This window comes from Vanessa cardui, chromosome 16 (assembly GCF_905220365.1).
Source record: "Vanessa cardui chromosome 16, ilVanCard2.1, whole genome shotgun sequence".
NCBI lineage: Eukaryota > Metazoa > Arthropoda > Insecta > Lepidoptera > Nymphalidae > Vanessa > Vanessa cardui.
Window position 1 is genome coordinate 3,431,630 of NC_061138.1, and position 18,775 is coordinate 3,450,404.

At 33.1% G+C, this 18,775-nt stretch overlaps 1 protein-coding gene across 6 annotated transcripts in view; it reads left to right on the forward strand.

Annotated features, from left to right (window-relative positions):
• LOC124536407 (tyrosine-protein phosphatase Lar) overlaps positions 1–18,775 on the forward strand; it is a 386,387-nt gene that overhangs the window by 270,033 nt on the left and 97,579 nt on the right. For all 6 annotated transcript variants that reach the window (XM_047112939.1, XM_047112940.1, XM_047112943.1 and 3 more), the window contains 2 exons: positions 2,913–3,044; positions 12,768–12,947. In XM_047112939.1, coding sequence (XP_046968895.1) covers positions 2,913–3,044; positions 12,768–12,947 — 312 coding nt within the window. The remainder of the gene's footprint in view (positions 1–2,912; positions 3,045–12,767; positions 12,948–18,775) is intronic.

The following is an 18,775-nucleotide window of genomic DNA, read 5'->3' on the forward strand; positions in this document are numbered from 1 at the left end:
AAATTATAAATTATTATATGAATAGAGAAGCCCTGTCAAACTTATTTAACTTTGATGTTATTAGGTATTCAGAAAAACCAAGTGGAATTTACGGTACAAGTTTTGGGAGGCAGCGAGTTGATCTCGGAATGCATTTTATGATTTAAAAAGCCAACAACAAACATAATCAATTAGTAAATATTTCAAAACGATATACTTATTATTATTATCTATTATGATTACGTTATTTATTGTGAAATGAATAGTAAAGCTACAGAATCCCAATTGGATCGATCGATGACGACAAACTAATAATAATATTATAAGTACTGATATTTCAATCGTTAAGCAATATAATATTCTCTTTACAGATACTTATATTTGTGGTATTAGATTGCCTTATTCGAATATAGCGTAGCCTGTTTCAAGACTAAACGATTCTTAGAAGTTTACCAAATCAAAGCTAAGATTTCATTGGATACGACGAAACCTGTTACAGTCAAATATTTTATTACATTTTAAGGAGTAATATAACGCCGTATATATTTTCGATCGTTTTGAAAGCAGTTCCCCATAATAATTACTTACGGGTTTGAGCAAAAATTTCTGGCTAGGTGTCTCATCACATATTCGACCGCTAAACAGTAAGAATTAGTAATTTTTTGCTCACGTTGGAAAAGTGAGTGAGCGAGTAAAACTACAGTCACACGAAACGTAACATCTTAGTTCCCAAGGTTTGTGCTGTATTAATGACGTAAGAAATGATTATCTGCTGCAAATTAATATCTAGTGCTGACCATATAGCAGGTGCAGCACTTGTACCAACGATGTAACTATAGCACAAATTAATAATAATTATTGTTAAACAAAATTTTAGCCACTACGATGACGACAGCCCATTTGTATCAGACAAAATTCTGGATTCACGATTAAAGTTATGCTGATAAGGAGTTGTCGCGGAAACGCTGTAATCGTTAAGGCAATTACTGACCTATTTGCCCCCAAGAAAAAGCGCCAAGATAATAGCCGCAAACTGACCCAGTGACCTGTTGGTCAGATATGAAGGCTGGAACGATACAATGTTTGTTCCACTTCAGTTATGTGTGGCGCATGTTGATAAATAACTAACGTAGTGTCGTTACTTTGCGCCATTATTTAAATTATGGAATAAAATATTTTATATTCTATATTTAAAAGTTGTTAGTGAATTATAAAATAGACTATTTTTATTTAAAAATAGAATAATACAAGATGTGTAATGACTTTAAAATCAACAGAAGTTTACGAATTTAAAGCCAAGACGTACTTGAACTAAATCGAGTATTTAAATTTGTGGACATTAGATTGCTGACCACTTTAATGATAAGACTTTTATTATTATAATATGATTATTATTATTTGCACCATTCACCAAGTGAATAACAAGTTTACAAGGAAAAAGTGCCGACTCATACTTTGGGGGCGTTGAGCAAAGCGCGAAATCGCTTCCATGAAGCAATTTAATTTCGCACATAGCGACGTCTAGGCTTCGCGTAATTTAATCCAGCTTGGTTGGCGCGAATAGCGTAAAAAAAAATGGTCGACTTTTATTTGTATTCCTGCGTCGGCACGTCCTGATGCCCGTTTCAATCCCGCGTACATATAAAACGTGACCATTCACATTCTCATCCGTCGAGGAATAAACATAATCTGTCACACATCAACCAACGACCGCCCCCCCCCCCCGCCTCTGCCTCTGCTCGACGTGATTCAAAAGCAAATATTTGAATCCTGACAATTCAGATAGTTAACGAGATCGCTATCAACGACTTGTAATTGGACGTCGAGTGGCGGTCATTAAGTCCGCGCCGTGACGTCGCCACGAATATAAATTGCGTTTCACTCGAGGTCGGGGACGGCAATTATGTATGTGTCGAAATCGCCCGATATGATTGTTTTGTTTTCGAGCTCAAAGCTTATCCATCTTTTTTTGATATCTCTAATCTCGTCCCAATCTCTGCGGTGGCCGCTCCATGAATATTTTAACTCTCTGTGTGACAGTCTCCAAAAATACGTTACTGGCGTTCGTTTATTAATGTCACATTGATTGCTGGATAGCCACCCCGGGGGAGAAGCCTCGGATACGTATAGAGAACTAAATGGGATTTCATTTTCTAGTTCAGGAATCAAACGCTCCCCGCGGCGCGGGTCCAATGTTCTCTCCGAAGTCCCTTTAGACATTTTTGTTCTGGTTCGCTTGATGCCGGGATTCGCATCGCCGGCAAATTCACGTATCTTCGCGAGTGTAATTGTTTCGGTCCCCGACGCGCTTTTTTCGCGAAATACCAAATACAATTAATCTCACTCCGGGTAATGAAAATGTAGTACAGCGCTTGCACTCATTATGCATGAAAACATTTCTTCCGCAGAATTTTCACCGTTCCTCATCCGAACTTTGGTTAAACTTTTATGCATCTCGAGAGATAAAACTTTTTGAGTGAGGAATTAAGCGTTTTTGAGATTTACCTGTTCGAGTGTGTAAACATGTTCACCAACCAACCAACCAATGAATTGCTTCATGTGATTTGGTTACAGCCGAAATAATTTTATAATAAAGATGTTGATTATAAATTAATTGCTAATAGTAAAATTGGATCTAACGGAGTTTGTAGTAGCGATCCCATTGTGGTATTTGAAGAACCAGTTGTAAGCCAGTAAATAACAACTCTATACGGTACAACAGTTATAATATTCGTATGAGTAAACATATATTTATTTGATATTATTTAATTTTTGTATGTTTTATTTTATGTTACAACTGTTTAGTAATAAATTATATTCTTATGTTGTACGTTTTTTACCTTTGATTTTATTTGCTGTCATTTTCGTATTTGGTATTCAATCCAATTTAGTCTTTATACTGTACTAATAAGGTTTTTTTTTCTTATACGCAGATCCGCCCGAGATCACAATCCGACCACGCAATCTGCAGGTTCGCGCCAACGGCATCGCCGCCTTCTACTGTGCGGCTCGAGGCGACCCCATACCCAACATTCAGTGGCGAAAGAACGGAAAAAGAGTTTCTAGTAAGTAAACGATATATACACATACTATTTGTATAAGAAAATATACATTCGCTACACGATAATTTAACTAATAGGAAGAATAATTATTTTTAATTCCGAAAGTATATTAAACATTTTTATGTGTAAGTAAACATTTGTTTTACTGAGACTTTTTAAATCATTCTATGCGTGCTTAGCTAAACTAAATTTTCTTTGTTATAAAGAATGTAACATTCAATTCTCAATTCTCGTGCCTATCAAAAGTCATTTGTTACGGTGTACGTAACATATACATTTATATCGTCATCAGTCAAGGTACGGAGTGACAAACGCTCTACATAAAAACACAGACCATTGAATCCGGGAATTCTGTTCGTGATTGAAATGTAAAAATGGCATTTTTAGCCCATAAATATGTGAGACCGGTAATGACGTCTATAAGCCCGGAGCAATGAGCTGGAAAAACGTATAGCCGCGACCACGCACGCGAAAACCCCACCCATAAAACCATTCAGCCCCCCCTAAATAGTTTCATCGCCCGCTATGAAAAATGTAATGTTATCAATCATATCCGGAGTGCGAGGAACGTGAAAGAATAAGGGTCACGATCACCTCCGCGCTTTCCACTTCCCATCCGCCTTATCAAACTTTATTCTCGATTTGTCTATCTGTCGGCGCCAGTGATCTATCAAATCGAGTCCCTGACTCGTATAAGCGTGTGACGGAAAAACATTCGGGTTGTGATATCGGTACGAAGATATATTAAGAATGGCCCGAGTGGAAACTCTATGAATTAATTATTTGCTGAGAGTATGGGAACAGATACATCCAAGATGTAGCGTAAGTGACGTGTAATTGAATAACAGAAACGTGTCAATCTTTTGGACGGCGTCAATTTTAAATTTTTTAATGGGGGATGGAATGAAATAAAAAAAAAAACAATTCACACAGGGAAGAAAAGCATGTTATGTGAAAGTCAATTCAATCTATAACAATTAATATTATAAATGTGAAAGTAACTCTGTCTGTATATCTGTCTGTTTGTCGGTCTTTTAAGACCAAACCGCTGAATCGAATTTGATGAATTTTTGGATGCAGCAACATTAAACTTCAAGAAAGGACATGGGCTACTTTTTTTGCCTAACGTATGACAACAAATTTCTTAAAACGCGAACGAAGCCGCGAGCGACTACTAGTATTATTAAAAAGTTCATTGCTAAAAAACTCTAAATAAATAATTTTAAGGACATACTCAGAAATATTTTTAGTCTTCTGGTTAGAATACGACAAATAAATAGATCATTTCAGTCATACATGATAAATATAATATGTTTTTAGTTTATACGACTCGTCATAGACGTTCTATAACTTTTACTAATACAATTTGACGTAAACTTTACTGAGGTTTATTGGATCTTTTCATGTCATAACTTCGACGATGTGCGAAATAAATTATACAGAAGTTATTTATGAAATAAAATATATTTACGTGCATTTCTTTTTGTATTATTATGTCGTCTTATATTTTTACAATAGTAACACTTAACATATCATAGTAACACTACGAGAAGAGGTAAATATAATTTTTATTTAACTCAAACTGATAATTTGATGTACCTATTCTAACAATGTACATAGTAATTGAACATAATCTGAAATACTTGTCCATTATTCAATAAAGATTTAGATGAAATTTATACGGGATCAATGTGATTATTTGAATTATATGTATGTACGTAGTCGGTCCCAAAGTTCTGTCATATATGAAAATAGTGATAAAAAGAAAAGTACCAATCCGTTTTTTATAAATTATATATTATATGAAAGAACATTTAATAAGGAATTATATTAACTTAAAATTATTCAAAATGACCGCCCTCATTTTTAATACAGGCCTTTAGTCGCCGCGGCCAGTCGTCTATCGCAGCACGCACCATATTAATGTCTATTTCAGCGACTGCTTTTATTATAGCTGACTTTAGACTGTCCAAATTTTTATGGGGCTTAGCACACACCTTCCTCTCTAAGACTTGCCAAATTTTATAGTCCAGAGGATTAAGGTCCAGACTGGAGGAAGGCCCATCTTCATGTCTGATGAAGTCGATGTTTTGACGCTCGAACCAGGCTTGAGTGGTCTTGGCTTTATGTGCAGGTGCAGAATCTTGCTGGAACACAAAGTGATGTCCTGAAAATAACGTGTTGGGCAGGTCTTTGACATGCTGATCCAAAACCGTCTCTTGGTACACTTTTGCACTGGTTTTGACCGCTTTTTCGCAAAAATGAACCTCAGTTGGTCCGTAGTAGGAGACTCCTAACCAGACCATCACTGAAGATGGATGATGCCCATGTTGCAGCCGCGGAACTCTTTTTGCTGCTTCTTCAGAGCTCCCAGCATACACTCTATCATTCTGTTTATTGTCATTTTCTTCTATATCGAAAATTTTTTCGTCCGTAAAGAGTATATCACGATGTCGATTTTTCGCGTACCGTTTCAACAACACCCCGGAGATTTTGAGTCTTATTGCTTTTAGACGAGCATTAAGTAGGTGTCCACTCTTTTTTTTGTAAGCTCGCAACTTAAGGTCTTCGTTTAACACCTTTTTGATAGTTTTTCTACTGACCCCCATCTGCAATGCCATCAGCTTCTGTTTTCGGACAGAATTCCTTCGTATGCGTGCCTTGATTGCTTTGATCACTGCTGGTTTCCTTGCGGAGCGTGGCCGGCCAGTTCTTTTATTATCCTCAACACTTGAAACTTCATTGTACCTATTTATAGTACGATACACAAACCTAAGCGATATTTTTAAATTTTTGAGCAACTTGAAAATGGTATTCGGCGAGTGCCCACAGCGGTGCAACGCTAAAACTGCTATTCGGTTTTCTTTCACGGTCCACTCCATCGTGAAAAATCGCGCCAAATGATAACTATTTGTTTTTTAATAATTGACAAACCTTCAAAAATGGAATGCAATTAAACTTTTTTTAAATCGTCTTCGAAATTGGAAAATAATGTGCCAGTGACAGAACTTTGGGACCAACTACGTATATAACAAAAGACTAAGTTTTTAAGAACTGAAAGTTAAGTCGATTACTATTATCCTTAAATTTTAATTGAATACAAAAAAATAATGTATTTCATTATATGTCACTTCATTATTTCAATATGAGACTGGATCTTCTGTTTATTTCAAATAACAACTTGTTTAATACATATATGTTTTGTATAATTTTGTTAACTCGATGTGTGGGTTGTGTGTATGGGTGTGTGCGTGTGTATACATATTGTTCCATCTATTTATACTTCCGAACTCGCGATGCGTATCTTAAGTAAATATTTTGCCTGTTTCCTGTTTGAAATAAATTAATATCGATATTATAGAGAATATTACTTGTATAAAGCATACAACATACTTATATCTTTACAAAATTTGTATTTTTGATGATGATGATGATTCTTATATAAATTAAGAATCGGGGTGTTTGTTTTTTTATAGGCATAGAATTTGGGTCGAAGAGATATAGATTTATTTTTATATCAAACTATGTTACTGTAATATTTGTCTGTACTCTATAAGAAGAAAATAAAAACTCGTAGCAGAACAAACAGGTGAAATGTTACAAGTTATATGCGACAGTGACTATAATAATTATAAACATTTATAGGATAGGTACATGTAAGTCAATTATCGTCATTATCACGAAATAGATTCCTGCTAATCGCACTACGTATTCGTACGTGAAAAGTATATTTGTAAAAGTAATTACGCATTCATAAAATTCCTTGCCGATTCTTCTCTGTAGGATCTACTTCCGAACCGGTTGTAGCTTCACTTAATTGTAAAATGACGATTCAAAAGTGCTTGTAAAAGCCTACTTGAATAAAGTTTATTTTGATATTTTGATTTTGAATAAATGCTTAAAATTATCAGAAACTAAATAGTATCAATAGTTGTAAAAACTATTTAGAAAGGACTATGAATAATTAAATTATTTTCAACTTAGTTTAATTAGAAGCAGAAAGATGAGGAAGTATTTGCAGTTCACTGGTCGAACAAACAAACCGCAATATTGACATTTGGCGAAACAGAAATCGACCTCAAACAAATTGTTTAATCCGTAGTCTTTGAATACGCTCGGGTTCCGGACTCCGGTTTTAATACAACGTGTATTCATTAATAGATTTTGATGACGAATGTATCAAAAATGTCTACAAGTGATTTGTAACTTTTTATAATTAAAATTGTTTAGATTTTATTCGTATTCAAGTAATTCTGTTCATGTTGAGCTGAGATGGCCCAGTGGTTAGAACGCGTGCATCTTAACCGATGATTGCCGATTCAAATCCAGGCAAGCACCACTATATATGTGCTTAATTTGTGTTTATAATTCATCTCGTGCTCGGCAGTGAAGGAAAACATCGTGAGGAAACTTGCATATGTCTAATTTCATCGAAATTCTGCTACATGTGTATTCCACCAACCCGCATTGGAATAGCGTGGTGGAATATGTTCCAAAACCTCTCCTTAATGGAAGAGGAGGCCTTAACCCAGCAGTGGCAAATTTACAGGCTGTTACTTTACTTTACTTTACTTTTACTTTATGTTTTGTTCAACTCTGGAGTTTTTTTCGTACGACCATTAGGAACTGAGGCTTTTTAATATGTTATAAATTACTTGTTTTGACTTTAGTGGTATAATAAACAAAGCATTATAAAATAATATCAATTTAAAAAGGCATTATTGCTATTCGATATATTTATTAAAATAATATTTCTTATGTAACTTTCATACGAAGCAGCTAGAAGCAATTTTCATTCTATAAGATTTATTCTACCACTAAACATCGATATTTTATGATACTCTGTTCCGTTTTAAAATGTATGTTAGCCAGTGTAATTGTAAACAAGGGACGTGACTTCTTGAATTCCTTGGTTAGCAGCGCATTTGCGGCTTAAGTATTGCTTTTATATATTTTTTACAATGGTTTGTAATACTAACGAGTCATTATCTTATTGAATATTTATCCGTTAATCTTAATATTTACTAAAATAGTTTATCAAAGAATATGAGACTATTCTAATTAATGCCTTTCAAAAAAAGTGTCACTTAAATAATATGTATTTTAATATTAGAGACCGCATACATTCAGACGCTATAAGTAATGCTAAACGATTTCTCAAAGCGGAATGAAAAGTTTTATTAAGTACACAAAACCTCTGTTTTTATTCCCGAAGCAAGATAATAACCGTTGAAATAAAATAGAACTCGAGAATATGCATTATGCTTGGAAATTAACATATTTTTATCGTCGGAATGAATAAATCCTGGTTATGTTGGTTCAAATAAATTGTTGCCTCAGCTCCGGGTTGAGGTAAAAAGCGTCGTAAATACAACACGTCGTGCAGGAATGCAGGGAAGATTTTAATGAGTTCATTTATCGAATTATGGATTGTTTGCTGTATAGATTAGCTATACAAACCTTTTTTTTAATTGCTAGAATAAGATTCGAATAAAGAACATAAGGCTTGCAAACAATTCGTAACAGTTAAGACATAGATTTGAATTTCGAAAGGCATTGTCTTAATACGTGTGTCATAGTATAAAAAGTCTTTATATATAATTAAAGTTGCCTAAAACCGGCGGTTTAACTTCGCTTTGATGTGTCATTCATTCAACCATTCATCCAGTCAACGTGTTCTTTTATATACAGGTGACATCTCCAATAATACGTTTCGTATTTTTTTGTAATATCAAAGGTATGAAAAATACTTTACTTAAAATAATGTTTATTTCATGAATTTCGATAACACGTTTTTTCATAGAACAATAAAATATTAAGAAGATAATTTACGCCTTCGATGATATTAATATATTTTTTATTCTTCTCACCGTTGTGCTATTATATGAAAGTATACTTATGATGGTAAGCACCAGTAACTGTATATAATAGTGGTCGAACTGTAAGTTCTAACAATAACTTAGGATTTCCTAAGTCCACTAAGTCAATAAATAAATTAAACAATATGTTTGTATTATTTTTTTATTGATGAAACGCCACGCGCGCCACGCGCGTATGTTAAGATGATTTTGTTTTCAATGAAACGAGTACTTTGATTTTCTTGTGTATGTTATGGTATATTATGGTGAGGAATACATATTTGTAGTGTAAAAATGTTAATTTATATAGGCTTTATTTTTTTGATTGTCTCTCAAAAAATGGAATTACATTCTACGTCAAATATTTTTTTAGTACACACACTTTTTTCGTAGCGACCCTCTACGAAATCCTCTACGAAAGTGAATACCTTGAATTATAAAAGAGTATTGTATGAAAATATTATTATATAAAATGTTTCATATTTTTATATTGTAATTTTCTTTTTGCCTTACCATTACCATTTCTTAACAAAGAAGGTAAATCCAAGCAAGGCATTATCTTTTTAGCAGCGATTGTAGAGACAACGATTACTCTCACTTGTTGTAGAAATACATTTCTCTGGCACTTAGTACGAGTGGCGATTTAGCTCTGTCCCACACCAACTCGTATCCGACCAGCTTTAACGAACCTAACTCGTTACAGCGACAAGCGAATATGAACTTTATTCCATTCGATTAAGATATAGAAGATAAGGACGACAAGTCTCTGGTTTTGTTGTTTTTTACTATCTCGTGTTGCAAAATGCAAACGACGCTCTGCAATGAATCGCGAACATTACGTATAACATTATAAGATTCTTCATGGAGGTGCGACGGAGAATATTGTTCACACGAAACGATATACTTACGTACCTATTGCGAGCTGGCTTATAAGTCTTTATATAAAATAATATCTCTCAGGAAAAAAAATTAAACATATTGAATAAAAAATATGATACAACATATATTTTAGAATTTTGCGATAAGACTTTCTGAGCACTTATTTTGAAACGACGGATAAAGGGTCCACGAAATTAAGTACTTTACGAAGCGTAGCACTGTATCACTGTATAATGAAGTTTAACTTAATAAGTTTTTTTTAACATTGGTCACCGGTAGATCACGATCGTGTTAAGTTAAAGATATTTGAAATATTCTTAATTTTTAGTCTATAGTGGTACCAGAGTTGCTACTACTACTACCTGCTTACTTTCAACTTTACAGTTACTTTTATTATTAATATTTAATGGTACGATAATAATTAAAGCAATTAATACGAAATACAAGAATGAATTAATGATAAAATGTGTTTACTTGGTGTTTGTTAATTTAAAAGCTGTATATACTAATTGTACTTTATTGACGTTAAAACTAATTAAAATGGGCGAAAAGTGTAACTACTGAATTTCTTCTCGGTAGTAATTTGATATTTAATGAATTACTGTTACATAGCGATTCAAAAATGCTTTGATGAGCCTACTTGAATCTATACTAATATAAAATGCGAAAGTAATGTTGATTCTTTCACGGCTAAATAACTTAACTGAATTTGATGAAAATATTATTACATAATGATTTTTTTTTTGACCGATCTCCCGCGCTTTAACACGCGTTTCTAGTCACGGTAAAATAATAGCAAAGGATATGAGATATGATATAATTTAGATAAACTATCATGATAAGTTACATTCTAAATCTATTTGTTACATAACATAACGGCGAATAAAGTTTTTGTTAAAAAATAAAGCAATCAAAAAACATTTGAAATCGTTTGAAATATGCACTAAATTAAAACAACGTTTCGTGGTCGTTTTCAATAAGTACTAGTCGAATTTTGATTGCTGTATATTTTCTAGTTGACTTTTATATTTTTGATTCATCACTCGGTACGTCAACCGCATATAATAGATTCGAAAAAGGCATCTCGTTGGTTTTTTTTTCATAATTATTGTCATCAAACATTAGTTAATAACAAATAAGAGTGGCATCGAAACATGTATATCTAAAAGTACAATATATTTGTTTATTATCGTCTGATTCACGCAAAAATACTAATGGAATTTAGGTCAAAATTTGACTTTACAATAATCTTCAGTTTAAGCACATACATTGGTTATATACATGTCGAAGCGCCGAAAAGTCTAATAAGGATTTATTAGTTTTTTACCGTATATACTGGCAATGTCAGTATGACGTAGAACACATGCCAGCGGAAAAATAGATATTTAAAAGAATATTGAAAGTAATTAGATTACGAACGTGAACGACTAGTCTTATATTTCGAATATCATCTTGTCTGATAACCAGCTGATGCCCAACACCTCGGTATACTTACATATATTTATACACTATACAACCAATCCTTAAGCTTAAGTCTATCATAAGCAACGCACTCGTTTTTAGTTGTATACTTTTGAGACTTAACGTATTATGTCAACGCAGTAGGTTTGTGTCGAGGCTTGTTTAATTCTAAACGTGGTTTAGAACACACTTATTTCTGCTTATCTGTCTTCATTAATCTGACATTCGAAAGAAAGAGACAACATTGTTTAACTAATTACTCCTCTGAATTATTTTAATATCATTTGGTTTGATTTATATAATAATAACAATAGGTCATACTTAAATTAGAGCTACATCTGACCGAACCGGTATTATGTGTGTGTGATAGTAATTATTAGAACCGATGTAATTGGTAATTAATCAAACGGTAGTTAATCAATTAGTTCATCAAACTAAATAGATGTTCTCATATTTGGTATATCGTAAAATGTGTAACTAATGATAATTCGTACACATAAGCTATCTTAGTATGATAACGTAACAATATGATTCTTAAACACGGAATTTCTTTAATGCTGATATAATATATAAGTGACTACAATCTTCTTATCGAAATATAGCTTTATTAAATAACTTTAAATCCTTTACGGTTATTCATTGATATTACATTGATATTCAATAAAGTCACAAATTAAATTAACTTAGAATCAAATTCTCATTATGATGAATCCCTAGTCCTTTTTTGAAATCTTACTATATAAAATAAACTCCATATTCGCTAGTTTTGGCTATGTTGATAGCCATTCAGAATGCGAGATTTTTTTTAAATGAAAACAAATATATCTTTAGACGGATAGACAAATTGTAAATTGTTATGATATATATTATACCCTTAACTTTGAACGTTTCATTTTTCTAATCACTAATAACTGAGTAAAATCCTCGTTAAAAAAAATAAATAAATGAATTGTTTTAATATTAAAATGAATCATAAAATCACCTTAAATCATTTCATCTAATTTCTAACGATAGCAGCTTGGTGAGAAATTGAAGGCGAAATGAATAACCTTGCAATTATTTAGACGACTGAAAACGTAGCTCAGTCCAAAATCTAATTATTTTACAAAGTTTGCGGACCTGCAACAGAGCAGCGTATCTCATTAATAACGGAAGGTATTTGACCAGCGATGCAACATTTATATACTTTAAAGCACGCAAATTTGTATTAAGATTTCAGTATCAATATGATTACAAAAATATATAAATCAAACGATAATGATGGAATTTATCGCAACGGATAGATCTATAGTCTAAATTTTTACTGTGATAAATACTTTTCAATAATTATCATCGTAAAGCTGATGTGACGGAAATAACTTATACACATTTATATAGCCTTAGAGTAGACTGATAGACTGGCTTAGTTTATAAACTTAGTCCAGTAAAGAGTATACTCTTCGAATAAAATAAGCCTTTCACAAGAAGTTTGTTTTTATTTTTATTATTTTATTAAACTGTATATACTTAATTAAAAATATTCCAACAGGTATGCAGTCCCGTTACCAAGTGTCTGGAATGGACTCGGCTGCGGGACCGAACGCGAATGGCGCGGTGCTACGGATCGAACCGGTTCGAGCGCAGCGCGATGATGCTACGTACGAGTGCGTAGCCGAGAACGGCGTAGGCGACGCGGTCACCGCGGTCGCTACTCTCACTGTTTTCGAAGGTAAGCCTTTGTCTATAACATTTGTGATCTATACATGAATTAGTGTCCAAATACGTGAAATAAATAGAATTAAGATTGCGAAAGAGATAGAGACTGATCTTGCCAATTCATAACGAAAGCCCCAACGGCAATTACACTAGCTACATACATTGTTCAACTAAAACTTGAAATAAAATTAAATACACCTCATAACAGGCTATATTAAAATACGTTTTTAAATAAATAGAGACGGTCTTGTCGCTAATGAAGTTATATCTTCTAGGAAAATAATTTGCAGAAATAAAAGTTGAATTAAAAATTAAATTGTATAACTCTATACTAGTAAGGTTTACACAACAATAATTCCAAATTGCGATACAATTGCAAATATTTCTCTTATTACCAACATTAATAATTGCGTTAAGAACTTTTTTTGGTTATGTAAAACCTCATCAGTGGCGGTTCAACGCGTATTCGACTCTATGTAATCGGATTGGCGAAGCTTGCAAGCAATCCGACACGTAATGAATAATATATAAGAGGTTCAGAGACAATAGTTGAGTTCAGAAAATTTTCGCATAACCATTGACCGCATAAAACAGTCATGGCGACACTTTGATCCCAGCACTAACTCCGGTGGAGACAACCTTTCAATAAATAAGCATTAGAACCGATCCGACTCCGATCGCCAGAACCCTAAATTGGGTAGTGAGATCCCAAGGAAATATCAAGACAATTTCGATAACGAGTTTCAGTTATTACAGTGGCTTAACGCTTTACTTCGTCGACTGGTAATAGACGATTAAATCGCGATAATTATGTCATAATTCAGCTGTTGGCGACACACTCCTTTGCATATATTTGCGTGGAATTACGACTACAGTTGCGGTGTATCTCGGAACGTTTGCGACAAGGAATTTAAGAGGTTAATTGCCTCGTTTCTTGTTTATGCTGTTTGTTCGTGTTTTGTTACTGGTTACGCTTTAATATTTTGCGCTTTTGTATTCATTTCACGGAATATCATTTGTTCGTGTTTCGTCGTTTTTCGACGAAATTGATTTAAGCGAACAATTCGAATATTTGAATACTTGTAAAGTGTCATATTAATTTCGGATGAATCGAAATATAATACTTCATTTGAGTATTTCGTACTAAAATGTTCGTAAAATATAAGCGCGTAACGTGACTTATTTATGTTTTCTTTAAAAACTATTTTTAAGTGACGAAAGTTTATGAGTCTGAAAATATTATTTGGTTTCTTTTTCTTGGAAAGTTAAGAAAACTTAGTCTCGAGACGAAATCTCGAGTCCAGCTTCAGTATTTGGCTTTTTTTTTATAAGAACATTTTATTTTGTCTACTAATTACAGCCCGAGGCTCTTAGGCTGTGGATGTCGTTGTGATAACATAAATACTTTGGTACGAATGCTACCAGATGTGCAACTCGACTTTGTACACATAACTATAGCATTTCAGTTGAATTTTAAGGGTGTAGTTTTATTAAAATTCATTGAATTTTAATTTAAAATTTAGACCAATAACCAGTCTCTATTAGGGAAACTAATTAAAATTTAATTTTATACCATTAACTTAATGAGAAGTTATTTTTTCAATAAAAAACAAACGTTCTTCAAATCTCTCAGTCTATAGTCCATTGACTTTTCTCTCTACCACTATATATTGATTTTTACAATAATCGTACAAAAAATCTCTTTCAAAATCTATTCCCCTTTTACTTTATGTTGTTAATACCTTACTTTCAAAGAAAGACACCCTTATCTACAGTAATCTATACTAATATTATATATGTGAAATTAAGTCTTTTTGTCTGTACGTTTCACGCTGTACTCTTTCACGTTCAAACCACTGAACTGAATTTGATGAAGTTTGGTATGAAGTACGAACTCTAAGAATCGACATAGGCTGCTTTTGTGTGCCTAACACTCGACGAACAACGTTGCATATAAATATAACGCAAGTCTCATAAATCGATTTTATTGAAACGACTTTGCGAATCTTTAACACTGAACAACTATAAAAGTACTCAAACTCAAATTACTTTATTCAATATAGAAGTATTACTCTTTATTATTGATGGTCAATTGAAACAGTACCACCGGTTCGGAAAAGAAAATACCCTGATCTGAGAAGAACCGGCGGAAGAAACTCGGCGGGTTTTTTTTTGTAAGTACCATAAATATTGCCTGAAAAGAATTATGCAAGACATATAAATGCGTGATTATTATTCGGACGATATAATGATATATAAATAACATTTGTAATAACATTCGGATATATGTAATTACTGGCTGTGTCCTGTGTTTAATTCGCTTTAACATTAGGTTCTATATGCCTGTAACTGTTGGTTATATCGTTTATCGTTATGGTTGCTGACTCTAAGAGCCTTTGGACTAGCTCTAACACTAAAATAAGTTTTAATAAGACTAGCAACACCTAGGGTTTAGGGTTAGTTCCATCATACAATCTCTCTAAGATCTCCTCTTTTAAGGTGAAGATTTGAACGTTTCCCAGCAAGATTCTCTAATAAGGTTGTAAAAACACATTGCCTGTTTTTATCCGAGACGTGTATACATTGTTTCGAAAATTTTACATTACGTGACGAATTGTAAATATAAATCGGTGATGCTTTTCTGGGTTCTTCCATGTCATCTTTGACGTATATGTACATGTAAATATATGTTTATATATTCTGATTCTATGATATATATATAATAGGTTCAGTACATGGATGACTTCATGACTAAACAGCAATCTGTGTTTATATTGTATAATACAATATGTGGTCTTTAGCATAAACACGCAGTGTTAGTCTACCACACACTAATTAAATAAGAGTAGTACGTCAATTCAATTGCACGCTATGCTATTTTTACTTATACATAGCTGAAGATTAGAATTAATAACTTTGAATATATATTAAAAACATTCAATCAATCGAAAGGATAATTTTTCATATTCCTATAAATGCAACTATTTGTCGTAAGCAGCTTCAATATCGTTGATCGTGTTCGTCAAGTGTTAGGTATATAGAAAGCCTATGGAGCCTTGGATTTCAAGCTTGCTTCGTACAAAATTTTATCAAATCGATTCACTGATTTGGTCGTGAAGAACAACAGACATAGAAAGTTACTTTCGCATTTATAATAATAGTATAGATTGCAAAAGTAATATTATATTACTTTCTCAGAGTTTTTGAGACTTTGAATAGCGGGTCTATTTGACTAAGTATTTTGAGGCCAATAGATTTCGATGATGTTTGAGTGCTCACAATGGAAATCAGCACGTATATTTTTCCATAGAGTACATTTTTTTAGTATCGTCGTTGTGGTATTACAATAGGAAATTGTTAGAACAATAATTATAAATATAAATTCCAATAACATTTTATTGAAAGCCATGTCTGATAGTTTATAAAGACATTGCAACCCACACCGAGCACCATCTGGTATACTATGAAACTAATCTTAATTTCGACGATAAATAAATAAACGTAGATAATCTAATAATGTCCTCGCTGATCTATTAAGGAATGGCCTTATTCCTTCCGCTTTTCTTAATTCGACTTTATGTGACAGTCGAGTATGGGAACGAATTGTTCCAAATAACATTACCGCTTGTTACGCAGCTGGTTAAGGGAGACTGGTAAATTTAATTTGAACCGCTGTTGAGTTAATCTTACTGCATTTATAACAAAGGCGCTTTTAACTGTGTTATATGAGTTTGTGATTTATGGTTTATTAGGTAAGTTATTGGATTCTTGGTGCTGATTACGTAGACCTGTAGTTACACTGGCTCACTCACATTTTAAATCAGAACACAATCATACTTTGACGAGTGTGTGGTAGGTACCCAGACGAGCTTGCACACCAACTTCATTTCATTTTCATAGTTAGTAAGTTATGCCACTCGTCTTTAATGAATTAAATGAACGTTCAATAGCTACATACAGATATTTAATGGCTGATATTTTATCAAACAATTTCGACGCATCGATTTGCTATACATTAACTAAGGCAAGTCAACTGATGCAGATGGCGAATTTTTAGCTTGCTATACATATAAAAAGATATGAGGGCAATATAGAAGCCGATATGGCTCACTAGTTGGAATGTGTGCGTCTAAGCCGTTGATTTCAGATTCAACGTCAGGTAAGCATAGCTGAATTTTTTGGAAATATGTTCAACTTCAATTGAATTCTGTCACACGTGCATTCACCAGTCCGCTTTAGATTAGCATTGCATAATACGCTCCAAATCTTAAAGTGACAGAAGGCAAAGACTTGAGTAAAGACTAAGCAGATTGTTATTTTTTTATAGATGAATTACTATTCGAATGCATGTCAATTAGTATGGTCTATTTTGTTGTATTATATTTTTAGTTTTGATGGGGGATTGTAATAGCATAGAATACATTCAGACGATTTGGTTCCGCCTGTATTCAGCCGGCGCATTAGTAAGTGCCTCTGTTATTACCGTGTAATTACATTGACTGATCACTGATCCTTTAAATGTTATGAATAACAACGCTGTTACTTATCATTTTAATGTATACCGGGTGGCTGTTTTACGAGCGCAACAAGTTATCGTCTTGTGTTAAATTTTTACAACTTTTGATATTAGAAACGTACTATTAACAAATGTAATGTTTAACGACCTTACTTTTAAATATTATTCAGGTGTGATATCTTACTAATACAGCTTATAAACCAAACTAAAGCATTAAAGCAGCATCTTCTTTAAGCGCAAATACTCTAAATTTTAATATAGTTTTTTTTTTTGTTTTTAAATAAAAAGTGCAAAGATTGTACGTCAGCCTTGTGAAATATTTCAACATGAGTTAGTATATTTAATATGTTTAAACTTACTAAAATCGTGTTGTATTTCATCGCAGCCTGTGAATGAGATGTGTGACCACTAGTTCGGCATCTTCATAATTTGCGGTGTGTGCATTATATTGCGAAATTTATAATTACATAATAACGTACGTACGTATATGTAATCAAGTAAAATTCGAATGCAAATTACAAATATGAATTTATCATATTTTGTATCTCATTTCCAACTCGCTCGTAAAGTAAGTACAGTTACGAGCGTGAGTTTTATATCGAATAAAAAGTACCTTTATAATGCTTTGTCTTTTGCTCTCGAATGTAAAATTACGTATGACAAAAAGAGAGGTGTGGAACTAATGTTGATTAGTAAGGTCGTAATAATTTACATTGAAGAGTACTGTTGACGCTTAAATGTTTTAGCTGACGGACTAGCCCTAATTTTGAACAAAATATTATGTTAATGATTTAACAGCAAATATGCAACGCCACAGTTAGAATCGCAGACTGTTTCTAAATCTATTTTTTGGTTCATTTTAAGTAACACAAGTCATTGCTTTCCTTTATGCAATTGTTCAACTGAAGCCGACCCGAAACACGGTATAAGAATCCAAAATACTATCCAAGGAAATATAAATAAAGTGTTAACCTGTTCAAAGAAAATAAGGTGATTGACCTTTCAGCTCGAGATAGGATGATAGAAAATCACTGTAGATCTCCAAAGCAGTTGTGTACATATAAAAAAACACCACATTGAAAATCGATTACGGAAAATAAAACGTTGAACAATATTTTCATAAAAATCACTTTTCAAATAGGAAGAGTAATGTCAAATTGTATAAAAATCAATATATACTATAGGTTCTATTTACATAAGACCCCTCACTTGCGAAGTCGTGAGCAAGACCAGTTAGAAAAATGGGTGAACTTCTCAAATCATGATATATGGTGAAGTTTTTCGATTTTATACACAAAGAGTGCACACTGGATTCACTGGGCGAG